Source organism: Toxorhynchites rutilus, chromosome 3 (genome assembly GCF_029784135.1).
Source record: "Toxorhynchites rutilus septentrionalis strain SRP chromosome 3, ASM2978413v1, whole genome shotgun sequence".
Classification (NCBI taxonomy): Eukaryota; Metazoa; Arthropoda; class Insecta; order Diptera; family Culicidae; genus Toxorhynchites; species Toxorhynchites rutilus.
This window is the reverse complement of record NC_073746.1, coordinates 315,529,429-315,543,398: the sequence shown is the minus strand read 5'-3', so window position 1 is coordinate 315,543,398 and position 13,970 is coordinate 315,529,429. Positions and strand designations below refer to the sequence as shown.

The following is a 13,970-nucleotide window of genomic DNA, read 5'->3' as shown; positions in this document are numbered from 1 at the left end:
TTTTTTTCTGCGTGGCATTTATACCTATGAGTTCTCTTTTTAAAAACATGAATAGAAACTATTGGCATATGTTCTTTGCATGTATTATTAAAAGAACTTCTGAATGTTTCCAACAGAACCAATGAAAAATGCACCGGAAAAGTTGGACGAATTGGCATGAAAATATGGAGAAATTTACTTCATTGATACTAAAGCCGATTATCATAACGCGAAAACTAACAGTCACACAATTGGCGTTGTTTCTTATAAGGAGAGATGTCGGCCAGGAATATCATTTAATTATCAAAAGGGATAAAACACGGTACCTGGATTGAATTCAACGGTTTAGGATAAAAATTGAAAATCACCCGTCTAAGTAGCTTAAATTTCAGCATTCATATTCTACTAAATAGTCAACATCAATTTCAACGTATTATTTTTTCAGAAACAAAACGTTTAACGTTAAAAATATCGGCAGACGAAGAAATCACGTCTATTTTTTACTTCTATAGAAATTTCCCACTTTAACCCTCCTGTACTCGCGTGCAAAATCATAACACGTATACTCGCGCACGGTGTCACAGACCGAAAATTGAACTTCTCTGTAATGTTGCCATTGTGTATTTTTCAGGCTTTATTGGCATTTATTTGAAGAAAAAGGTATGATTGAATGAAAAATGTTTTCTTCGTCTTTATTATGTTTTAATAGTCATCTAATTCAGCCTCCACAAAACAGAGTAATTTTTGATACTCCAACACAAATAACGAAAATCGAATTTTTCACTGTTATTAATAAAAAGTAAGCCACTGAATATAATTCATGGAAGTATGAAGAGCTATAAAATAACATAAAAACGTATTAATCGATTGTGGTTTCAATGGAGTAAGAATCAAGACATAGCATAACTGCATGCTCGAAACAAACATATTTTTTTTCATCTCATGCAGTTGTTGCGTGTTTTTCGGGTCTTTTATCGAAGAGAAGAATGTATAACGACCTTCTAGATAATTACCAGAATATTCTGAAATATAAACTTTGCATATTTCTAATATTCTTTCTGTATTCTTGGTAAACTAAGAATTAATGTCTTTTTTTAAATGGGGCATAAAAAAATATGAAAGGATTTCTAGGAACTTCCTTTTCTTTTTCTTGTTTTCTTGTTGATATTGTCCATTATAAAAAAATATCCCCGAAACTGTAACTGTTAAAAATGACCATAAGTCACCGATTAGTTTATAGTTTACTGTTTACAATTCTTCCACAAGTGTGTGTATGTGTGACCATTATATTTAGCGAATAACTATACGAAAGTCAAATATTTATAATTTGCTTTGCTTTGATGTCGGGCTCGAGCATCTTTGGTATGTTGACATTCAAGTAAAAGATGGCTAACGGAAACCGGAGCTTCGTTGCAAGCACATTGGGGTTTTTCGGCTCTGCAGAACAAGTGTGAGTGGGTGAAGTTAGTGTGCCCAATTCGAAGACGGGTAAGGACTTGCCTTTCCCTACTATTGAGGCGGTCCTCCCAAGGGAGAGTGGAATTTTTAATTTGATGAAGATGAGTGGGACGGCTGTTTATCCAACCTATGTCCCAGCTTTCACGGACTAGCTGTTTTACCCAGCGGACAATGTCAGATGGAGGACAGGGCATGTCTGGGGGTTCTATTTTGCTGCCCTTGCCGGCCAGTATGTCGGCGGCTGTGTTTCCGCGGATTCCTGAGTGACCAGGAACCCAGCAGAAGGAGATGTTTTTATTTGAAGCAGCCTCTTCTGTTTGCTTAATCCATGGGTGTTTGCTGTTTCCACTCAGAAGATCGTGGAGACAGCTAGCTGAGTCGGAGAATATTGTGGTAGGAAGAAAATCATGGGTGCATTCTTGGGTAACTATTAAAAGGGCGAAAGCTTCCGCACTGAAGATGGAGCATTGCGGTGGAAGAGAAAAGCTACCAGTGTATCTACTCTCAAAGATTCCACATCCAACTCCATCAGCACTGACTGAAACATCTGTGTATACCTGGTGATTGATTTGAAAATTGGATGCAACGAGGTTATTGAAGCAGGCTTTGACTTTTGGAGAAGGGTCTCCCGCCCGAACTGCCTTGAGAAGTTCAAGGTTAATGTTCGGCGGTTTGACGTTCCAATTTCTTCCCGTCACAGATGAACGTTCACATATATCGGGAAGATCTTTGTTCGTGAGATTTTTGAACCATGTTTTAGCCCTATTTATTAATGGGACATTGTGGTCCCTTTCGGGGAGTGACAAGTGACGGATGGCTTTTGTTACCAGGTGGGTGAAGGGAAGTTGCCCACTTTCTGCCATTACAGCAAGAGTAGGACTGGAGGGAAAAGCGCCAATTGCGAGCCTAATTGCTTTATTGTAAATTGGTTGAATGGTGTTTAACACCCTGTCCCCTCCACGGCTGAAGGTGCCTATTCCGTAAAGGAATCCAAACATTTACAACATTTAGCAGCGTCTTTCTATGACCAGAGGCTAGGTTGCCTGCGATAGCCTTGATGATGTTCAGTTTCTTTCTGGTGGCTATTTTGGTCTTTTGGGAATGTGATAGGAAGTTGAGTTTCTTGTCGAAAGTAACCCCTACTATTTTCAATGTCCTCATTGTAGGGATCGAGATTTTGTTGAGCTGAAGATAGGTTCTCCTTCTGAGAGCTTTTCCGATATGTATGTGTTTGGATTTTTCCGGGGAAATTTTGAAACCTGTTTTTAGAGCCCAGTTTTGGATGGAGTCTAAGGTTTTTTGAAGCCTCTTTCTCTGAATTAAGCCGAAGCAGCTCGTAGAGATAAGAGTGATGTCATCTGCATAGACTATGATATTTATATGGTCCGGGATAATCTCGAATAGAGATTGCATGGCAATGTTGAAGAGGGTTGGTGAAAGTGCTGAGCCTTGTGGGAAGCCGTTTTCTGGGATTTTTAGATAAGATTGGTGGTTGTTAATAACGGTTTTGAAAGACCGGTTTTCTAGAAAACCAGCTTCAACGCGTAAGCAAATCAATTTATACCTCTGGCTCGATGCAACGTGACATCAAAGAAAGAACGTGAGCTAGAGCCCGGGTTTGATGCAAAAAATTTACATGCTGCAACCGTGGGAGAATGTGAGTGACGATAAAAACCGGAAAACCTGCCTATTTTATTCGTTATCAGGGCATGACAATTTCGGAACTGAGAATGAAAATGATTTTAATTTATTCCGTTCTTTTCAGTCAGCATCATTTTCGATTGAATGAATTCTCTACGCATAATGAAACATTTATTTCTCATACATTCATACTGAACATCCTTTCACATCGCCGTTTTCATGAGATCCAGTGAACACGTTTCGAGTTTAAACGAATCCTCCGTTTGAATATAAAACACATTCATTTGAATATCTTGTTTCGCTTTGAACATGAAGATTTGATAACTACGCTTCAGTGTGGAGAAGAATCATGAATCTGTTGCGAATTGAAATGCGATAGGCTCATTATCGAGTGAAAATATGTCAATTGAAATAAAATTGTTAATGGTAAAAATTTGCAGGTCCATCGGTAACATATAAAAAACTCGCTCGGTTCAATGTGATCCATAAGAATAGTCTTTTCTGCTTTTTTTTCCAGCAGGCGATTTCGTGCTCTCATAAAAACATAAAACCTCAATAATTTTTGGCGAGTTCGTCATTGTCAGTTTGTTCTGGAAAGTTTATGACGAGCTGAAGACGTCATATCCGTTCAAGGGGTTAATAGATCGGAAAGATATTTGCATCAATTGATAGGAAATATTTCTACGCATCTATCACAATTGATAAAATGTTATTTTTCATGAGATAAACCATTGAATTGCTGTAAAATGTCAACGGTTATCTAAACGCTCTAACTGCCACGTTTTGATAGGCCCGATTTACGGTTTCCCCAACATCGACTTCAAAACCAAGGAGTTCATCTTATCAATTTTAATTCCATTAATCATTAATAACTCACCAAACGAATAAACAAATAGTTTGCACCTCACTAGTCAAAATAGTCCTCTCTATATTTAGAGTTCTAACAAATTAATTAAAATTAACAGTAACTCCAGCAACATTGCCTCTCTCAACGAGACCAATAAATATTCCGAAAGGTAACTAATCGGTTTCTTGTTTGAGTCACGGGTACAACAATACATTTATCTTGTGAAATAAAAAATGAAATGTAATCCGTCAAAAATTCTAAGCCTCTCGACAGAAGGTCAAAGAGAAAAGAATCACGAGTTCAATTCTCACTCCCTACATTCTTCCAAAAAATGGAAGTTAAGTGACGAACCAGCCAAAAAATGTTGAAAGTCGCTATAATATAGAAAAAAAATCATGTGTACTTTGCTCAGAATATTCTGTATAATATTCACCGATGAAATCACAAAAACTTTTCAATTGTTCTGCAGGAATACTTCTTCTGTAGGAGCGACCATTAGTTTCATCTGTTGTGTCTACATGAATACGAAAACTAATCTAAATCTAAATTCCAATCAGATATCAACTCGAATGATTGTGTTGAAAATAATGACATTGGAACAAACATTTTTTAATCTATGCTCTATACTCAAAGGTATAGTTTGATGAAGAGACTGGACAATCAAAATAGATCGAAAAAACGGTACGTTTGGTCAACCTACCTAACATGGACTTTAAAACCAAAGTGCGTGGGAAAATCGGCATTGCAAACACATACAAATCAGGGATATATTTGTTCCCACCGGAATGTGTTTTTCTAACACGAACTTCTAAATCGATGTGTCTGGGGAAATCCGCTTCGCAAATCTATGCAAGCTGCGAATACTTTTGTACTCGTTTGCTTTTGTGCAGACCGTAATATGTTTCCCTAAAACGATGACCCTGGGAAAATCGTTATTTCAGATAATAAAGGCGAAGAATGAACTTTCAAGTTTAAAGTCTCTATAGTATAAAAATTAGAACTTGAAGTGCAAGCCGGGGATACTTCTGTACTCGCATGTTTTTTTTTTGCACTCCGGAATGTGTTTTTCTAACACTGACTACAAAAGCGGGTACGAACACAACGCTTTGGCTCGGTTATTCTAAACTGCATTGGAAGATATGCCCTCATATCTTCTACTCACTGAATTTCTACGCATACCGTTTCATGATTAGGCAAAATGCTGATAACTTGTCTTGTTTATTGTTATCACGAGGACACGAACATTAGATCAACCTTCTCCAGCTGCTTCTGCCATCTTCTCCAAAACCATCGGTTCTTCTTAGATCTTCCAAAATTTATTAATTTGGTGAGAATTTTATTTTTGGTATATATTCCTAAAGTATTAATTTTCTTCTCTGACGAAATATATTGGAATTGTGCGGATAGGATATTCATACTGTATTGATTCAGCAAATCCCATAAAGCACAGTGGGAGTTCTTTTTTTTAACTGACTGTTTTTTGAATGCTACGTTGCGAAAATACAAATCTGTCATGATATCAGAGAATGTTATGTATATTTTTCATAATCAATATTCCAAAAAAATCAGAAACTGTCAATAAAAGGCAAGACAATCAGTCCTAATAAATCCATACTAAGTAATCCTATTTTACAGACTTTGTAAAATTACAATAACAATCATATGATCAATTTCAATTGTTACTATTTTATTTTATAAGAGCGTATTCACAATAATGCCCTGTTTTCAAAAAAAAAAAAATTAAGGGCAAAAGTCCAACTCTGATAGAAAATAGTGTTTGACAAAGTAGTTGTGAATATCAGATATACACTGAAGTCGCTTTTTACGCGGTTTTAGGAATTTAGGCGGATTTTTTTTTACACGGATTTCGGAACTTACGCGGTTTTTTTTTCACACGGATGTCGAAATTTACGCGGTTTTCTATACGCGGCACGTATCAATCGTGTAGAGAGTGATTCCAATATAAATAGATTTAATGTTCTAATTGGTGAGAAATAGAATGGGGAAATAGATATCATGATTGTAGCATGCATGAAAATTCAGTTAATCAATTGTTAGATTTTCTTCGATAGATTTTTACACGGATTTTGGAATTTACGTAGTTCATTTTTACGCGGTTTTCTTTTACGCGGCACGTATCCCCCGCGTGAAAAGCGTCTCCAATGTACTATTAAACAATTACTTAAAAATTGATTAAGATATAACACTTTTTTGCGGTAAAACATATATTTTTACTAATTTGTTTACATATTTTTATTAGATGACTGACTCAATTTTATTTAGTTTGACGACTAGTAGAGCTCTATGTTGGTCTCACGAAAAATAAACATTGATTCTAAAAAATTGGTGAAATTTCAAAATGATTTTATTTACCTTTTTTGAGAAAAGCAATGCAAAAAAAACGGATTCGAGCCGCAGTTTGCATACCTTTTTTGTATATATTTTATGTACAAGTATGACTAAACTTTTTTTTATAAAAAAAAGAAACATTCCAAAGTGTTATCCATCGGAAGTTAACACTGCTCCGTTAGTTTTGGGACTAGCGAGAAAAATACGGTAATTTAACATTTGAAATTGTATTCATTCACACTCCGGAAGTGGTACCTCCAAAACATGTGTTATGAATGCATCAACACCTTCTTTTGACATGGCTTCGAGGCAAACAACTTGTGTTTAGTGTCAAAAATGTCAAACTAAGAGCGATTCAAAGCGCACAACTCTAGAGACGAATGAACTGAAACGTTTAAATCCTCTTAAAGTCAAAAAAGAAGAAAAAGAAAGCGCACAATTTTTTTTGGACAGAACCAATCTTGTCTCGGGGATCCTTTGGAAAATTGTTAAAAATATCTTTGCACGAAATTTTTCTCGTGTTTATTGCATTTTTTCGATGAGACAAAATTTAAAGTCACTTTAAATAATACAAGTAGCCTACGTACGATAAAACGTCTTGAATAAAAAAATCGTCAAGATCATTACACTTTTCGATGATGAGATTAGATTTTCCACAGCAATGCGAGTGTTACCAAGTCGCAAAACTTTCGGAGCAACCTACATACTCTGATTCCACGCTGGTAGAAATGTGATTCCAATTTTCTTTTAATCCAATCTATTTTTTATTTCTCCATAAAATCAAATAGTAATCTGAGGAAGCAATGTCTGGGGAATATGGCGGGTGAGGTAGAATCTCCCTGTTCACTTTTTCCAGGCATTCTTAATAGATCTACTAGCTGACCCAGCTAGTAGATCTATAAAAACCAGTGCTCCCGTGGCCGAGTGGTTAGCGTCAAACCTAGCATGCCGGGGGTTCGGGTTCGATTCCCGTTCTGGTCGTGGAAATTTTTCTTCAAAGAAATTTCCTCTGACTTGCACTGTGGTCACGCGTATTCTAGAGCTTGCCTCTCAGAATGCATTCAAGGCGTGTTATTTGGCATAGAAATCTCAACTAAGTACTAATGAAAATGACGCAAGTAATGCTACGTTGAGACGGCGGAGTTCCTCTAGGAACGTTAGTGCCATATAAGAAGAAGAAGAAGAAGAAGCTGACCCAGCACATTTCGTCCCGCCCAAAATTTATTTTTCGTTATCAAATTCACGTTTTCTTACTAAGTGCACGTTCATGGGTCCAATCGCAGAACTGTTCATTGATTGATCTTTTAATCTACCCTTCTAAATTACCTTTTACTATAACATTCTTAGTACTTCTACCAAAACTCGTTATTATAATATTATTATTAGGGGATTATTTTCAGGCACAATTCTCGTTCAAGATTTTACATCCACTTGCAAATAACATGTTCCTCCGTTACATGGAATAAATGTTTGATACAGAAAATATGATAGAATAAAGACAGCTCTAAATCGGACAATTCCTTCCTCGAGTTTTGCTCTTATCAACACATTCGGCGATCCATTTTTATTTATACAGATAGAAGAAGCTATAGGAGTGAGTTTTATCACATCAAAATCAATTTCCACTTTCGAACAAAGAACAATGCAGCCCCCCTTTAGTGAGGGGAGAGACGTGTCAAACCAGCATAGAAACGTGTATTGCCCCCTACAACCTCCATATACTGAAATTGGTTCCATATGCCTTATTAGTTCTTGAGTTATGCAGAAACCTATGCTTCATCTGTATGGTAGCCCCCCCCCCTCTCTCCCTTAGAGAGAGGGGAGGAGTGTTGAATCACAAAAGAAACCTCCAAAGGCCAAATTTGGCTCGATTTGCTTGATTAGTTCTCGAGTTATGCAGAAATTTGTGTTTCATTTGTATGGCAGTCTCCCCTTATAGAGGGGGGAGGAGTGTCGAACCACCATAGAATCGTTTATCGATTCCTAAAACCTCTATATGCCAAGTTTGATTCCATTTTCTTGATTAGTTCTTGAGTTATGCAGAAACTTATACTTCATTTATATGGCAGCCCCCCCTTAGCGAGGGGGTAGGAGTGTCTACTCACCACGAAAATGTTTCTTGCCCCCTAAAACTTTCACATGCCAAATTTTGCTTCATTTGCTTGATTGGTTTTCGAGGTATGCAGAAATTTGTGTTTCATTCGTATGGCAGCCCCCTCTTAACGAAGGGGGAGGAGTGTCCAACCCTCATAGAAACATTTATTGCACTCTAAAACTTCCACATGCCAAATTTAATTATATATATATATATATATATATATATATATATATATATATATATATATATATATATATATATTCCGTGAAGAACACCCTACATTTCATAGTTCAATTCATTACAGTTTCATCAACTATTAAAAATAATAACATATATTCGAACATATGAACATATATTATACTATCGAAGCGGAATGTATTTTCAGACAAAAAAGTGTTTGATATTAAATACAATTTTAGAGTAAATTTTTCAAATATTTTATTTTCCCTATAAATTCTTTATTTTTTGCTTTTTAAAAAATACTCTCAACCTCTCAGGTTGGCCAGCGTCTAACCTAAAATTCTATCAATTATCCTATAACTTTGCCGGAGTCATATTTCAATACGACAGCTGGATTTCAAGGTATGATTTTTCGGAAAAAAGGTCAATGCTTGTGAATACGCTCTTATACAAAATTATTGAAAAATTATTAAAAAAATATTGAGATTCTGGGTAGTCGTTACCGGAATATGGTAAGTTTAGAATATATTCAGAGGCTAATCCGATGTGGAATTGCTTAATCAAATTGGGTGATGTTGAGGAAATGGAACAAACATGAGGTGGTCAATAAAAAAGAAAACAATAAGCCAGTTATAACTTTATTATAAAACTGTCAAGTCTTGTATAATACGATAAAATAACAGTGCTGATATCCAATTCCTAAGATATATAACTCTTATACACCTATTCTAAAAAAAATCGAATCTCAATTTCCTGCTAAAAGAAATCGTCCGTGACCAACGAACGAACAAACGTGATGAATTATAGAGGTTTTAAACTTTTCAGTTCATTCGCCTCTCGTGACCAACGTTTTTCGACAACCGACAAAAAAATATTCGTAGTTGATAGATCAAAGAACGATAAGATAGCATACTGCCAAAACAAATCGTGTATCAACTATACAGTCTTTAAATGCATAACAATACAATTCTGAGCCTGCATGAATAGCCAGAGATTGCAAGAGAGAAATCTTCATCCGCTCAGAAACACCCTTTGAGCAAATTTTCCGAAACGATGGAGCAGCGCATATTGGAAACAGATGTATCTTCCCGGAAATGCACGCCCAACGCAAACGACACTGAATGCAAAAGCCGATAGCCGTCGTGAGCATCTATTGAACCTCACATTTCTTTCCTGATTCTGAGTGCTCGATGATAGATGGATTGCCTTATATTTATTGCTATTCAGATTGATTCAATCAATGTACGTTCGACCTATAACGTTTGAATGTACAACAATTGTGCATTGGGAAAAGATAATGCAAGGCGTCAGACAGACATTGTATCACAATGGACACGATCAGCGAGAGTGAAGGTGTACAACACTCGTATTATTTGCATTGGTGTTTTTTCATATTATAAACCGATCAATAAAACCGAAACCCAGAACAATCGCTCCGTAATTTGATAACCTCTGGGGTAGGTTTCACACACGGATGAACTGTTTAGCCAACCAGCGAAGAAATGTAAACATCAACTTGATGAATTGCGCCCCATTTCATTTGCTATGTGCAAGCAAACGGAGCGAAAAAGCTTCCCTCTTATCAACCCAAACTCTTCCGAACAACACGGAGACGTGAGTGGGGGGGCCCACAAACCAGCGTTTGCCGGTAACATTCTCCCTGGCGCTCGATGATCACTTGGTATATTCCGAGAGCTCCGAAAAAAATGGTAACCTGCGCATCCTCCGCCCACGCGCACCCAGCGACGGCTCAGATGTGCCGTTTGAGAAAGTGCTTGATGAATTTCAAAACGTTGTCCAAATTACCGCTCAAGTCTACACTCTCCATCATATCGGCGGCCGACAGCAGACCGGTGGCCGCATCAGCGACCGCAATCGGCTTTGCTACCGCCCGCACGGTGGCGGTACCGTGATGCCGTCCGTCGACCACATCGCCCAGGTAGCTTTCGATCTTGACGATTCGGGACGTGTTCTCGTCGATCTCGTCCACCAAATGATGCAGATGCCTTTGGTTCTGCGGAGCTGGTGGTGGTGGTGGTGGTGGTGGTGACGGAGTGGCTGACCCAGGGGCTACCGACGACGTCAGCTTCTCAGGAACGATTGGTTGAAAGTTGTAACACTCGCTGTTTCCATTGATAAAGAGACTAGATGCGTTGTTGCTTTCGGTCGTAGTTGCTGCGGTTGCTGTTGTGCCAGTTGCCAAACCGACACGCCCACTTGCCCCCCTTAGGGTCGGCTGCTGACCACTACGTTTTGTGTTTTTAATGCTGTTCTCCAGCTCTTCGTCGGACTGGTTGAGGTCTTGGGTGAGGCTTTGCAACTTCTGAGTGGTGTGCTGTATCTCCGCCAGCGAGCGATCGATCAGATCGGGTGAAATCTCCCGGTCCGATATGTTCGAGTCGATGGAGTTTTCCTGGGATATATTCAACGCTCCCGTCATGATGCTGTGTGTGTGTGTGTGTAAGGAAAGAGTGGTTAATGTTGGAATTTTTAAAATCATATAGGTGTTAGCTAGGTACCTTGGTTCAACCACCATGTTAGGATCGCTTGACCTTCTTGCCATACCGCTAGCGTTTACTCCCTTCATCAGATCCCCGTAGGAACGCGTTTTCGTCATTGACCCGCTGTGTTCCTGTAAGCTTTCCGCGTTCGCCGGATAGTCAGCTGAACTTTGGTTGCCACCCCAACTGCCCAGATAAACATCGGTCCACAGTTTGATGTCACGCACACTGTGCGCGGGCCAGAGAACACGCTCCCGCCCGGCTACGTACAGATGGTTCCTATACATGGCATTCGAGAGGAAGGGCCAAACCGAATAGGTCCGATCCGGTACGCTGTTCTCCAACCGCTCTTTGACCGTGTTGCAAAGGAACGTCCCGAACAGGCATGAATGCGAGTGTTGCGCTAGTTTAATCTGTGGAGAATGTAAAAAAGGCATTAGAGTTGGTCTAAAACTAGCTTGTTTTTTGGAAACATACCAGGTAGGCAAGATTGAACTCAAAGTGACACGGATACTGTCGGTGGATTTGATGCACGCAATCCAGCCACTGCAGGAACGCTGGACACCGCTCGTTCGTGTCGCCCGAGCCAGGCCCATGACCACAACGATCAGCAAACTTATGTCCGAAGCTAAGCCACTCTCGCTCAACCAGCACCCGGAATCCCTCGATGGTACGATAATACGGATCCAGGCAGAGCTGTGCAGTTGCAACGATTTGTGGCGTGCGATCCCACCCATCGGAACAATGTACCAACACTGGCCGACCGCAGCGCTCGATCGCGTGACAGACGACCATCGACGCCGTCAACAGTCCGGACAGGTGCTGGAACCAATTGGTTCGCTCCAGAGAACTCAGCCAACTGAAAAAAAATGTAGTTCAGCTATTGTTAGTAGGGTAAACATATCTTCTTACTTAATATTAATATTAAAACAGACAAGTAAGTAGAATTAGACTTCCAAAAACTTCTTCGCCTTATCAAAAGAATGCTACTGAAATTTAGATATACAGGGCGGACTCGATTATATACAGTTTTTGATTTCTTTTCACTGTATATAATCGAATCCTGTATATAATAGAGTCAAAAAAAAAAAAAGTTTTTATTCGTTTTTTTTGCATGTATTTTTCGTTTTTTTTTTAATATAAAAGAGGAATTTGATTTTTAATTCATCCCCTTAAAGTCAGAAAACACCTTTCTCAAATCCCTAATAGTTCCTATACAAAAGGTTGCTGGAACGATTAAAGCCGAAGAGTTTTGTCCCATCAACATGTTGCACACATTAGAGAAAATATTGGAACTAGTTGTTAAAGGCCAGCTGTTAGAATATTTAAATCTTAACGCTTTGCTAATACCCAAGGATTGAAAACAAGGGAGCATGATGTGATTTACGATTAATCGCAAACTGCACAGATCGCAATCTGTGCAAACTGCGACTAACTATTAATCCTCACCCATCATAACCAAATGATTTTCTCTTGGTAACTCTGAGTTGACCAAAGCATTGCTAGACTGAAACTAGTTCGAATAATTGAGTTACTCTCCGTCCTCGTTTTGTTTACAACTCCTAACAAGAATTTGCTCCATGGGAATGAGTGTCTCTATGACGTACGCTTTACGATTCTCGCTCTCTCGTCCGGGCGTTCAATTTTCCTTTCCGAGTGCGTTTACTTCGATGAAACTGGGTAAAATAAAAAAAATGCGCTACAGCAGATAGGACGACTTTCATGTTTAATTTCACATGTTTCACAGTACTCATACAACTCAAATGGATAATGATTCTCTGCTATCACAAAGCTGAGAAACTTTTTGACGTTTTGTTTTACTATTGATTCATTCAAAAAAAAAAAAGCTTTATTTTTAAATGTTTTCTTATCCTGAGGCTGGCTCACCATATTGCACCGCTACTAAAACCGTAGGCTAACTTCAAGGATATTTTCTATTCATTTTCGGCGAATAATCAATAGAGTGCCGTGTTATGAAACATCAGAATAATAGTAAAAACAATATTACGATCATAAGGTGTTGGACAGGTTATTCCAGACGACATTGGAATATATTCCATCTGATCATCTTTAGAAAGGGTCATGACCTTCAAAGGATAAATTTATCTTGGGCACATTGAATTGATGTTCATGACTTCCAGTCGGATGTTTATCAGCTCTGATAATAATTGTGTGGTCCTCACAAAGCATATATTCCAATGCCGTCAGTTCACTGAAATTCTTCGCATACCGTTTGATGATAAGGTAGGATGTTGATAATCATTTGCTGCGATACCTATTGTTCCAACAGTATTCATTCGACAAAATGAAGACTGAATACCTGAAATTAACCAGATTTAACCATGCAAATCTGCGGTCAAAGCAGTATGTACACTTGAGAGATGCAACAAGTTTGAAGGGATATAAAAAAAACATTAGTCGTTCGATAAATCTACTGCCAGATATGTCGGAAGTCCACGATATATGAATAAAATACGTCCATACTAATTCATTACATTTATTCGCAACGAAGAACGTAACCACACAGAATTGAATTAATCAAATATGTGATCCGTTATATCTACAAAATAAAAAAGGGTCTGAAATTCAATCGTATTCGATAGGTGTTTCGTGAAGTCACTAATTGAATTACTATTGGAAAAATTATTTGGAGAGAACTGTGAATGTTCAGAATTATTGGTATCTAAAAACCGATTTTGGGCGGGATGAGATTCGCCCAAATCTGCTGGTAATAAAATTAATCAATTGCATCCATTACCCGTCTGCTGTTCATCGGGCGGGAGACGACAGCAAAATAAAATCGACACGAGACTGAGTCAGCCACTCACTGCGGACAATGCAATAGAGAATTAAAAATCCCTCGACGAGTGTCGTAAGATTTCAGTTGATCGTCTCTTGTTACACTTTCCGATCAAGA

The 13,970-nt window shown here is 38.4% G+C and overlaps 1 protein-coding gene across 15 annotated transcripts in view; it reads right to left on the bottom strand.

The window, feature by feature from the left end:
* LOC129773587 (myotubularin-related protein 4) overlaps positions 1-13,970 on the bottom strand; it is a 113,350-nt gene that overhangs the window by 21,715 nt on the left and 77,665 nt on the right. For all 15 annotated transcript variants that reach the window (XR_008742687.1, XR_008742688.1, XR_008742689.1 and 12 more), the window contains 3 exons: positions 11,531-11,912; positions 11,072-11,466; positions 10,359-10,996 (listed from right to left, as the gene is read on the bottom strand). Coding sequence is in view for 12 of the 15 variants with exons in the window: in XM_055777218.1 (XP_055633193.1) it covers positions 10,359-10,996; positions 11,072-11,466; positions 11,531-11,912 (1,415 nt within the window). In the remaining 3 variants the exon portion in view is untranslated. The remainder of the gene's footprint in view (positions 1-10,358; positions 10,997-11,071; positions 11,467-11,530; positions 11,913-13,970) is intronic.